Source organism: Cydia fagiglandana, chromosome 9, assembly GCF_963556715.1.
Source record: "Cydia fagiglandana chromosome 9, ilCydFagi1.1, whole genome shotgun sequence".
NCBI classification, from domain to species: domain Eukaryota; kingdom Metazoa; phylum Arthropoda; class Insecta; order Lepidoptera; family Tortricidae; genus Cydia; species Cydia fagiglandana.
In genome coordinates, this window is record NC_085940.1 from 19,250,574 (window position 1) to 19,263,461 (window position 12,888).

Here is a 12,888-nt window from a genome sequence, read left to right on the forward strand (position 1 = left end):
CCCATCGTGTAGAGGAGCCATAAAATGGGGTGAGTTGGGACCAATCCGAAGTGCCAACCTCAATAAAAGTTTTTTTTTATATGTGGCACGTTGATTTATATATTTGAAAGTGTTCCGGTAGTGTTAACTTCAGGTTTTAGGGTTCCGTACCCAAAGGGTAAAACGGGACCCTATTACTAAGACTCCGCTGTCCGTCCGTCCGTTTGTCACCAGGCTGTATCTCACGAACCGTGATAGCTAGACAGTTGAAATTTTCACAGATGATGTATTTCTGTTGCCGCTATATCAACAAATACTAAAAACAGAATAAAATAAAGATTTAAGTGGGGCTCCCATACAACAAACGTGATTTTTGACCGAAGTTAAGCAACGTCGGGCGGGGTCAGTACTTGGATGGGTGACCGTTTTTTTTTGCCGTTTTTTTGCATTGTGGTACGGAACCCTTCGTGCGCGAGTCCGACTCGCACTTGGCGGGTTTTTTTTGTCAGAGGTGGAGGTAATCCTCATTGGATTCTGCCAGTCCCGTTGGCAACATGTCTGACTCAGCTGGAATTGCTCCAGCCGCCTACGGACTAAAACCCTCCACCCTGTCCAGTACGGATGATGATTGATGTTGTCTACGTGACAGCATGATAAAACGGTGTCCGTTACTTTCTATCCCACGGTGTTAAACAGTGACAGTTATTTTATCACGTGGATAAAGCTATCCATAATACGTCGGCTGTGTTATGTTTCCGAAAACGCGGCGCTAATATCGGTATAGGTACACGTTGTTTTCGGTCTTTACTTACCCAAACAGACAAATGCAAACCCAAACACGATACAGATACACACACACGATACAGTTACGATACAGACCCAAATGCGATAAAAAACAAAATGACAAGCACACTGAGCTATGTTAAAAGCAATACTAACAAGAAAATTATATATCATTGCAAACTCTGAGTGCATTATGACGTAATCATTGTATTTACTATCAGGCCGGGTAGCCAACTTGCCAATTGCTTACGCTCCGTAGCGAACGAAACGTAACTGTTACTGTTGCATTAATATGGTATAAGAGTGATAGAGAGACAGCGCTGCTGGCCTAGCGGTAAAAGCGTGCGACTTGCAATCCGGAGATTGCGGGTTGTTTTGTTTTTAGTACCTATTTGTTGTTGTAGCGGCTACAGAAATACCTAGCAATGTACAAATTGCAGAACATTCCCAAAAAGCGGAAACGTTCTCGAGAATGTTCTCAGAACATTCCTGCAACATGGAAATTATTGTTTAAACAAGAGAATATACTTGGAATAAAGTTTAAATAGGCATAACTTAAAACTAAATGTTATTATGCATATATTATTGTCTATTACTGTTAGCTATTTTGTTGATGTGATAAATTTACCAATAAGTTGCTTAAATTCTCACTTTATATCAGAGAACATTTCGACTTTCGACAAATTTTTCCAAATTTTTTTTTAGTTTCATTAGATTCTAGAGGCCTCTATCTCCCGCCATTCCAAATCTCAGCGCGCTCGGACCAACTTGAAAAAATTAAAAAAAAAGTCGGCCATTTTGTTTTTTTTTAATGCAGTTTGTTTTGTTTTGTTTCGGGGCCCTCTATGACATTTGGTCGAGCACCCCCCACCTATCACGCACCGTTTAAAAGTTGCCATACAAAATAAAAGTGGTCAGTTTTCCCACAATTGTAGCATTTTTCCAAAAAAAAATTTTTCATAGGTATCTAGGGGACCCCGGGATTCCGTGACCAAAATTTCAACGCGCTAGGACAAAATTCAAAAAGTTTAAAAAAAAAGTCGGCCATATTGAAAAAAAATGGCGGCGTCAAAAACTGCCAGGGTCCCTCTATGACATTTGGTCGAGCACCCCCCACCTAAGTCTGACCGTTTGGCCGGGCCGTCATACATTTTTCTGACCGGAAGCGGACGACCAAAAGTCGGAATTTTCTGGGGGTAAGGACTACACCTAGACTATCGTGAATATTCATGGTATAAACTACGATAAATAAATAAATTCTCGTTCTCGAGAACATTCTCAGAAGTTACCGAGAATTTCTCATGTGGAAAGTTTCGCAACTTTGGAAAGTTCTCGTGCGTGCATTGCTAGAAATACCTCATCTGTGAAAATTTCAACTGACAGATAGACGGACGGACAGACGTACGGACAGACGCACAGACGAACAGCGTAGTCTTAGTAATATGGTCCCGTTTTTCCCTTTTGGGTACGGAACTTTAAAAAACCATGTTATCCCCTTCAACAGCAAATGACCGTGTCTTCTAAAATGTCCATTGGGTGTGCCCAAGAATATTAAATAAATCACCATTTTTAATGGATAGGTACAGAAGAAAAAATTACAGCGTTGTATAAACTTAAACTTTTATTGTTATAAAAAATATAAGTTCAAGAATTTTTTTAAAGTAAAAAAAAAACTTTTGCGTCCGTTCTTGCTTCATTTAGAAACGGCAGTTCCTCCTTCTCTCATCCCCTAGCCTTCACCCGAATCCAGTGTCCTCCCTTGATGATCAGGTTAAAGGAGGTCTTATCCAGCTGGATCGGAATGACGGTCTTCTCGCATGGCGACACTTCCACATGCTTGAGCACCTGGTAGATCAACACCTTTACCTCGCAGAGGGCGAATCTGGAAGCTGTAGAATAATCACTAAAAATACTGAATATATCCTCTTAAAATCTAAAGATAAAAGACATTTATCGTGACGACACATAACAAACTTATGAACATGTACAGAGAATAAAAGCAGAAAAAATACAGGACATTACGAAATGGATGAATGGAATGCTGCAGGTGCACTTCACAAAAATTTGTGGTTTTGTGTTGAGCAATTCGAACACAACATCCCAAATGGGAAAGTTAGAGCAAGAAAAGTCTGCAGCGATTTTAATAGCCCACGCAGTGCAAGTGTTATTTTAAACGTCAAACTTCTATCAAATTATGACGTGTAAATATTGCACTGCGTGGGCTATCAAAATCGCTGCAGAATTTTCTTGGTCTAACTCTATGGTGCTTAAATTTGACATAGTACCTACACATTAACCATCTTTTACCTATACAGTTCCTCGGGCCACATCCAAAAGGGTTGAAAGAAAAGGGATGAATCTTGTGGCGGTTTTCAGGTGCAAAGCGCTCCGGATCAAACTTGTGGGGCTCAGGGAAGTACTGAGGGTCGAGGTGGAAGGCGCCAGTGGGAATCTTTACGCCTTCTCCCTTGCGAATCTGTGGATAGCATTAAGATAATAAATACATTTTGCATTACCTACATTTCCGAGTGCGGAAATTGTTTGATTTTAAAAAGACCAATAAAATTCATGTTGATATTCTCAAACTCTACTGCGTCTCTATTTCTTTATCTATCCTTATTACATGTAAGTCCTCATGACCGAAGTGACTATGTACTTTGAACACTCTTTGCCCAATGCTCGGCGAAACGATTATCCCTACTCTTTCTTCGCATGCGACCAGTGATAAGCTTTTCTAGACTATCTGAACTCTATCTAAAGAAGATATACCCCTCCATATCAAAGCGTGAAACCACTACCGCTCATGAAAACATCTATCAAGAAGAAAATGGAACGGTGTAAGCCTCTTGTAGATATTGAAATAGTAATCAAACGAACATTATTCAATAGGAAAAGGTTTTTAGCCTTCAAAAGACAGACAGACCTAGTAATAATACACATAAAAATCTGCTCGTTTGTTAACTTTGTATTTTGTTGAATGCTTTGATGTTCTAAAACCCTACCTGTCGCAATTGAGCGACATAGCACCTCGTCGCATTAACTTCGGCCGACTCAAGGATCTAAGCAATGTAGCATGATCTATCATTCTAGGGACCACCTCGCATTCACAGTCTAGCGTCTTTTGAACGTGGGAGTCTAGCAAGTGTCTAGTCAACTCTACGGCTGCTGGTCAACGCAACTTTGGCGCAACTGCGTAGCGACGCCATTTTCCATAGAGTTGACTAGACGCCGACGCTAGGCAGATGCTAGTGTGGGGAGGCCTTAATTGTTGAATACATTCGCTTTTATTAGCACAATGGTTTCTTACTATATAATCTTTAGTAGCTTTATCATTCGGCCTTCCAAGGTTGTAGTCTTTTGTGCATATCCTCTCAAGAGCAATGCCTGGTGTCCACAGTCTTAATAGTTCTGAAAGATAATTCAAATGTAAAACATACTCGGGCCATTTTTATTTTTATATCGATTTTTTTTTGTCGGGTTTCGATAAAATTTGGTGCATAGATAGCCAATTTCACCATATATCCCATACAATCTTCCATTAGATCTCTAGAGATCTCCTTGAGACAAGTTGCAATTTCCTATTATTTTATCCCGCCCAGAATGAGGTGTTATCCAAACGAACCATATTTTAGAGTCACATCGAATGAAAAAAATCGTCAATAAAAGAATTTCAGCCCACTTATGTACAAAACTTATCACACCGACAAATTCGTCAAAATTGTCTACCAAGCCAAACGATATTGCTTGATTTGAAAAAACGGTGATTTTCTTCAAAAAAAGTATGCTAATGCTCTCCTTCCTCTCTGATAATAAACATATTGATAAGGTACTGGACGCAGATAACCATTACCTGAAACAACCATATCCAAATACGTCATCTCTTGCACAGATGTGTAGTTAAACTTCCCGCCATTCCTCCTCTCATTCTCCATAATCTCTTGCACCAGCTTATCTTGGGCCTCTGGGTTGAGAGTCAGCTCATAGACAAGGAAGGTCATGGCTTGGGCAACGCCTTCGAAGCCAGCCACGAAGAAGATGACTGCTTGAGCTATCAGGTCGTCATCAGTCCAGACTGGAACGAAAATAATGATGGTGATTTACATAAGACAAGTATTAGGATTATTTCCTCAGCGACACAAGTCCAGTATACAAAAAGTCTTCTAAATTGGCAAGTTTAGTCTATAGGCTAATTTTATCTGACTTGCCAAGTTACCAAGATGACAATCGTAAATTGACAAACGCTAAACGAAAAGCGAAAATGGTATCAGGATGGCAGATGCTACGACTAAAGGGGGCGTGCATGAACTATAGGGGGCAGAATAGGAGCTGTCAGATTTTTGGCGCGAGGTATAAATGTGTCGTTTATGCTTTCGATATAGCCGACAAGATGGCAGAACCAACTATGCACAAGGAAACGTACCGACGAGAACGGTAGATGGTAGCACTTGCTTTGGCCATGTACATAATGTACATGTGCACATATGTTTCTGATTCAGGCCAAAAGATGGCAGACCCTCCAAGGCGCACGGTCCCTTTCATTTAATTTTATGATTTGATTGGCGTTTTCTGTTAACCTTAACGATAGTCATCTATGCTGGCCCCCCTTGCTTCATCGTCGTCAAGTAGCTTTATCCTTGTGAATTATTTAGAGCTATTTTTAAATCTCATTGGTACGTTATAATAATATGTATTAACTACCACTTTTTGTGGTTGCTGCTTTTCCAACGTTAGACTCTTCTACGGTCGCAAACCCAGCATCACTGGCTGTGTTATCCTCCTCATGTTTAAGATTTCCTGTAATAGAAACATCATTCTTTAATTCCGCTACCCAAAAGTTCTCTAGAAAGATATCGCTTTGTAGTGATAAAACCTCCCGTTGTCTGGCTGTCTGCCTCGATTTTTAAACAATTGTATCTTTTATGAAGTACGCAACAAAAAGTATAGTCTAATCTATTTATCAATTTAAGCCCATTTAAGCCCGTTAAATTGTGTCGCTTAATATCAAACTCGGGTAAATCCATTCGACCCTCTCAGCAAATATCTACCCTATTACCTTTTCATAATACCAAAATCGCATAATCTGACATATGGATTTACCCGAGTTTGAAGTTAACCGACTCAATTGTTCCCGAAAATTGTTAATTCTGACACTTCAAAAAAAACTAAGCACTTAATTATTCGTTTATGTTCTTATCTTACCTTTCTTAACCTCCATGAGTAGATGGAGGATATCCGGCCGTATGATGTTATGTGTTTCCCGCTCCCTCATCGTCTGTGTCACCAGCTGCCTAAAGAAGTTCTGAGTCGACGCCGTGAAGATTCTCATTTTCAAGTACTAAAATTATAAAAAAAAAATCATTGTTTTTAATAATGCCTAGAGTAGTTACATAGATAATTACTTAAAGCGCCGTTTACTTTTTGGGTCCTCTCCGAGATGATAAAACTATCAAAATTTACAAACAAGCGTCTAGAGCTCCATCAAATCATTTTGACATTGACCGAGACCCGTAATTGCTGATAAGGTTAACTGGCTATTAATGTCAAGTGCATTGTACAGTCAGCAGCAGAAGTTGCTAAGCGGGCAAGGTGTTCAAAATGATCTTGACGCGACTTTATAGTTAAGAGAATAAGAGCGTGTCAGCGTAATTTTGAACACCTCGCCCGCTTAGCAACTTCTGCTGCTGACTGTACCTACCAGTATACAGTAAGCTGCAGATAACTGAACTTACGAGTATATCACCCATAGTACAAACTTAGCTTAGTTTAGGGCTAGATTGATCTGTGTAAGATGTCCCCTAATATTTATTTATTCCCTATTTATATTTGTAATATATTCATAAAAAAATCTTTTAACTCTTTTGTTTCCTTTGTTATTGTTTTACAGATTATTAACACTAAGATACTCACGATGATATTTCATATTTTTCCCCACTCAACATTACAATGCTAAAACAGTTTTTAAACAAGCAGATACGTACAGAACTGAGCTGATTACAATGCTATCAGTTAGTATTATTCCCACTTACACTGCACTAGATCGTATTTGAAACGAGAAAGAAAGAAGATAAGAAAAGAAAAGAAAGAAAAGAAAACGAATGAAAGTTTATGTAAGTTTGTGAAATTACATTTTTGTTAAATGGTATACAGATATATATAATTTGGATTGACAAGCAAGAAAAAATATATCGGTAATAATACTTAAACGGATTGAAGGAGACCGAGAAGGACGCATCAACAGCGCAGGATAAAGAAAAATGGAAAAGACAGACAAGGAGAGCTGACCCCAGATGATGGGAAAAAGCTTAGGAGAAGAAGAAGAAGAATACTTAAACGGAATGATATGAAATATAAGTACCTATCTATTAATAATCTAGGACAATCTAGGCGAACCAAGAAGATGGCCGGAGACTACATATATGGGGGCATTATCTATTAGAAGACTGATTCGAAGGGACCTAATTGTCGATGGCGCTCGCACAGCATCGGCGTTGTATTTAACTATATCGGAGCAATAATAATGGCGTAAGCGCCATTGACAATAAGGTCCCTTTTCATAGATAACGTCACTTACCTTCATAATTGTAGGGATACACTGAAACCCCATGAACTTGAGCATCTGAACGTAGGTTAACTGCGCAGCCACCTTCCCCATCTTGTAGAATTCTGGCTCATTGTTCTGCGAGTCCACCTTGAGGCCGAAGGCGCAAGACGCGATGACATCGTTGGCGTAGCGGTTGCATACGTCTTTAAAGTCAACGTCGGCGTAGTTTTCTGTGGATATACTATTAATCAAATGTGGACTCAAGTATAAAAATATGGGTGCATACAATATACTAAAAAATATGTCCCAAAAATTCGCTGACATAAGAGCTATGGGACATATTTTTGAGTATGATGAGTGCACACATATTTTTACACTTGACTGTACCAATCAAAACACATTAGCTCGTTAAGTTTTTGCAAGTCTTTGAGTCGGCCACAACTCAAAAGACGAGAGAGAAACTGTACTCATGATAAAAACGCAACGCATACACTTCACAGCTTTACTGCTATAGAGTTGCTGGTGCAGCGTTGTAACAGCGATAAATGGGTGATCACTGATTTTGCTTCCTTGATATAATGTTGCTGCTTTTCTGTCACCATTGGAACTTTTAACTTCGTCACATATTTTTGACAATACAAGATTGACAATGTCATCTTTCGTTTATTTGTTTGAGGGCGTCTTCAGTACAGGACCGTCGAGCTACGCCCGTATCTGGGCTATAACCGCAATAATCGAAGTTCGCAAATTGCGGGCATTTTTCTCTGTCACTCTAATTACGCCTTCATTAGAGTAAAAGAGAAAGATCCCCGCAATTTGCGAATTTCGGTTTTCGCGGTAGCCCCTCTGTAGCCTTAAGGCGCCATCCGGTATTAAGGCGCGTGCAGCGCGCCCTTACACCCGATTCCTTCAGTATGAGGGCGCCCGCTACTGAAGCGCTCACTGCGCACTTCATACATCATAAACTCATTGCTTTTCGTCCAGAATGTAACCTTTCCTTTAATCAAGTTCTGATGTTGTCAATCCTTATTTGTAAAACCAGACAATACGTATGTACTTATTAAATGTACTTTAAACTTACTTCCAGACTCCTGTATCTCTCTCTTCAGTCTTATGGTCATGTTTTCTCCAGCTTCTTCCATGAAAGGCACCATCAGTTTGATCTTGGAACTGGTGAAGGCCGGGCTTAAAGTAGACCGCATGTCTTTCCATTCCTGACCTAATTGAAATTTTAATTAAATCACTTTTATAAAGACCAAAGAGCAATTTTGAGTAGATACAGGACATTAAGTATTGGGGGTATAAAATTTTTGACTAAGTCATTGGGGAAGAGCGTGTTCATCTTTTTTTCAAACAGATAAATTTAAAGAAAAATAGCTATTGAAATACCACCGTCCACCACGGTTACAGTTATTTTAATGGTGAAAATAAGTAAATGTACCTACGGAAAAAATCGGTTTGTAACAATCATACACCTACGGACTTTATATATACATATTATACATACGTCGTCGGGTTAGGAGTTACAATGACACAGAAAACGACAAATAAATGAACACTCAGATACATAGTCCATTAAAGCATAATATAATAATGAATGTATATTGATTATTATGTTGATTTAATGTACCTAGACCATTAACGAAAAACTTACATAATAATACGAGTATGTATATTTTACCATAACGTTAATTAAATATTGTTGTTTCAAACTGCTTATACCTTCTTATTACCTTTCAGAGCAAACAGGTTCCTCCCGAACAGAGGGTCGATAGTTTTGTCAACAACCACGGCGTGGTCGAGGAAGTGCTCGAAGTCTTTCACTGTGATCCGCTTCACCAGCTCGAGGTCTCGGAGAAACACCATGGGCCTTACGAATTCCACGTGGCCCACGAATCTACAAAAGGGTCAATTATTTTCAAATAGGCATTTTTTGCTGTCCCACGGCTAAAACTCGAAGTCCATAAGACTAAAAGACTGGGTATGTATATATTTTCATTCAATGTATTATAAGCTTTAAAAATCATGCACAACTGTAATAAAAATATTATTTGGTCCTGACAAAATCGCATTTGAAGTTCCAAAAACGGCGAAATTTGCCGTTTTTCGCGTGTCCCAGTGGCGGCATCGCGCAATAAAAAAAATCATAACTTTGGATGTAGGCAACGTATTATAAACAACTTTGTATTTCTGTAAAGAGAATTTTTTGGAGAATTGATTTAATCATATTGATAAATTAATGCGTTATTTAATAAAACAAGGGAAGCCTTTTTATCGCTGTCCCGCGCGGCACCTGTTTTGTTATGACTTAAATATACCTCCTATAATCTTCTTTGTCTATTGAATAACGGTTAGATTAAATTTACAACGCAATAGTGCGGTTAGTTGGGCATCGATTGACATCAAATGTAAACCCGGGAACAGTTTAATTTATTTAGAAACAGATAAAAATCTCTTTCGATATATTTTGGTACGAACACAACGACATTTGTATGGACGCTGAATACGTTGGTACATAGTTGGAATAAAAATGTTTCTTTTATAATAATAGTTGCAAATATGGTGTTAAAATATATAGTAAAATAAATAAGTGAATCTGTTGTATTGTGTAGGAAATATCGCAAAAAAATATTATTGGCGACATGTCGCGACATTTGTATGGCGACATTTATACGGCTATTTTGACCGTATAAATGTCGACTGTGGCATACAAATGTCGAAATAGTGCCATACAGATGTCGAGAAGGTGTTATACATATGTCGTCAGGGTCTTATAAATGCAACAAAAATAATAAATAGTGGCATATACATGTTGATACTGCCATATAATGTCGAAAAAATGCCGTATACATGTCCAAAGCGCCTTACAAATGGCTAAATAGTGTCATACAAATGTCGATCTTTAAACGTCCATATCTAGCTAACTATAAAAAGTACAGATGTGCCTCCTACAGTATATTTTTTGTTAGTAAGAACCCTTCCTAAAACGATGATTATAAATCAGATTTTTCAAAAATAAAAAATTGCCATACAAATGTCGAAAAAACACCCTCTTCAAAAATTGACCCAAAAAAAGGTAAAAAAGCGGCCAAGTGCGAGTCGGACTCGCCCATGAAGGGTTCCGTAGCAGCAAGTAACATAATAAAATTGCGGTTTACGATTTATGACGATTAAAAAAAAACTACTTACTAGATCTCGTTTAAACCAATTTTCGGTGGAAGTTTGCATGGTAATGTACGTGTGTCTCTCGCGCAAACTATTCAGTTTAGAAAAAAATGATATTAGAAACCTCAATATCATTTTTGAAGACCTATGCATAGCTACCCCACACGTATGGGTTTGATGAAAAAAATTTTTTAAAGTTTCAGTTCTAAAGAAGTATGGGGGACCCCCATAATTTTTTGTTTCTTTTTCTATTTTTGTGTAAAAATCTTAATGCGGTTCACAGAATATATCTACTCACCAAATTTCAACAGTATAGTTCTTATAGTTAGTTTCGGAAAAAAGTGGCTGTGACATACGGACGGACAGACAGACAGACAGACAGACAGACAGGCATGACGAATCTATAAGGGTTCCGTTTTTTGCCATTTGGCTACGGAACCCTAAAAAATCGTTGTCAAAAATTTCATCGTTGATATAAGCTCTTATCGCTGACTATTATTTTCTTTTAACAGGCAACTCATCATTGGCCTTTACGTCTATTGCAGACGATTTATGGTGTAACATACACTACACCGCCTGGGGCGGAATTAAGGAAACGCAGGGATGCCCAGCACCTGCATTACCCTCTCGGCTTCACTGTCTTATGCCACAGGAAAGGCGAGCCAATACGTGTGGAGACAGGTCAGCTGCAGGAATCTGCCGCATATTTCAGGTTGGACCCTACTCGCGCCTTACGGAAACTCCATTCCGGGTTTTATTTTGGAGTATCCTTCTCCTAGATGGATTGCAAACCAATGCTAAGAGGACCATCTCCCCTGTGACAAAATAGCTTCTTGCTTCGTTACTCATACAGGCAACTAATACTCATATAATACAACATATAAATACAAACAGGTTATGTCGTTTTATCACAAAGTTCTCATGTCCATGTCGGCGGCCGATAGTAAGACCAGGCATATCGTGAAATTCCTAGGCATATCGTGAAACGTGAAAATCTTTGACCCGTCGCGGGGCTCCTATTTCTGGGCAGTTTGCCCTTCGGGCATATGAAGCAACCTAACGAACCTATCCTACCTATAAGTATATTGGTTTAATGTGACTATCGTCAAAACATTACACAGGAACATTACGATCTGCCTGATCTTACGATCGGCCACCGACATCCACAACATGATCAGCTCGATGGTACACAAATGTAAAAAAATTGGTGCACAAAAAGTGTCAGCGAATTAGGAACTATGGAACGTATTTATGAGTTAGTTGTCTGCACCCGTATTTTAACACTTGACCGACTTGACCGTATCATAATTTGCATTGTCACCTAACTAACTTTAGTAAGTATGTAATTTCATATTACCTCTCTCCAGGGAAGCTATCATAAATCCTCTTAGCGTTCTCAAAGAAATGCTCCCTACGAAAGAACACTCTCGCCATGTCTCCCAATAGCGGCACTGGGGGCAAATGCTTGACGCCATATTTGCTGAACCTGGAGTAAGACTGGTGACAGTAGAGCAGAACTGCTGCTGTGATGGCCACCAGCCAGATAAGGAATATCATCTGGAATAAAGATTTGTGACGTTTTCAACCAAAACTGCCATACTCGAACTTCAAGATATTCACAAGAGATTCTAGATACGTTATAGTTCAGATCAACTAGTTCTCTTTTGCAGCGCAATTCGGGCAACCAATGTCAATGTCACTTTTACGTTAGATAGAGTAAGATATCTATTAGATGCGAATGGGATCTCTAAGTCATATCCTGTGGAAATCGTTCAAGAGTATCTCCAGAATCGCGCAAATGTCAAATTTGACAGATTAGATCTTAAACATATCGTTATCGTATCTTGGTGATGTCTAAAAGATATCTAATAGATGTCGATTTCAAAATCGTTATCGATAAGGTTGATTTAAAATTGAAGCTATATGGAAATAGCGCCTCGTTAACAACCCACAATACCCTTGACAACCCTTTTGGTTGAGAATGCCACATTTTGTTAACAAAACATCCGTAAGACACAGACATAAGTATTATACTACATTACGATACAAGTGCGGAAATTAGGTGCGACGAATAGCGATAATTTTAAATCGACACGAGTTGTGAATGACCTATTCGCACATGTATCGTACTAGGGGGATATTGGGGAACCATTAGGCAGTCGGGAGGCTCGGGCACCCCCTTATTGTAAATAAGAACGAGACGGATTTTAATTAGTTTGCTTACATAGTAACACAACTGAACGTACCGTATTTTAGTAGATTAGCCACTCAACGGATATGGTCACTTATTTTCGTCAGTCAGACAACAGGTCAATTTAACCGTTTGATTTCGCACAATATAATAAATAACTTTATATGAGAACACAGCATCAAAACATCTGGTCACTTCCTCCGCCGGTCGACTATTGCATGATATCATT

The 12,888-nt window shown here is 38.9% G+C and overlaps 2 protein-coding genes and 1 long non-coding RNA gene across 4 annotated transcripts in view; 1 reads left to right on the plus strand and 2 right to left on the minus strand.

The window, feature by feature from the left end:
• The window catches only part of LOC134667540 (prominin-like protein), a 494,736-nt gene that overhangs the window by 349,702 nt on the left and 132,146 nt on the right, over nucleotides 1-12,888 (plus strand). The window lies entirely within an intron of this gene.
• The window catches only part of LOC134667798 (uncharacterized), a 49,774-nt gene continuing 39,251 nt past the window's right edge, over nucleotides 2,366-12,888 (minus strand). Inside the window, exons 12-21 of the mRNA XM_063525205.1 lie at nucleotides 11,826-12,025; nucleotides 9,037-9,200; nucleotides 8,385-8,522; nucleotides 7,334-7,533; nucleotides 5,962-6,097; nucleotides 5,461-5,556; nucleotides 4,613-4,834; nucleotides 4,070-4,170; nucleotides 3,070-3,238; nucleotides 2,366-2,651 (exon numbers count right to left, since the gene is read on the minus strand). Of these exons, the coding sequence (XP_063381275.1) occupies nucleotides 2,485-2,651; nucleotides 3,070-3,238; nucleotides 4,070-4,170; nucleotides 4,613-4,834; nucleotides 5,461-5,556; nucleotides 5,962-6,097; nucleotides 7,334-7,533; nucleotides 8,385-8,522; nucleotides 9,037-9,200; nucleotides 11,826-12,025 (1,593 nt within the window). The 3' untranslated portion in view covers nucleotides 2,366-2,484. The remainder of the gene's footprint in view (nucleotides 2,652-3,069; nucleotides 3,239-4,069; nucleotides 4,171-4,612; nucleotides 4,835-5,460; nucleotides 5,557-5,961; nucleotides 6,098-7,333; nucleotides 7,534-8,384; nucleotides 8,523-9,036; nucleotides 9,201-11,825; nucleotides 12,026-12,888) is intronic.
• Nucleotides 10,464-10,977, minus strand: LOC134667573 (uncharacterized). Its single transcript, XR_010098655.1, has 2 exons — nucleotides 10,693-10,977; nucleotides 10,464-10,623 (listed from the first exon to the last, which is right to left on the minus strand). It is a non-coding gene; the product is annotated as an uncharacterized LOC134667573 (long non-coding RNA).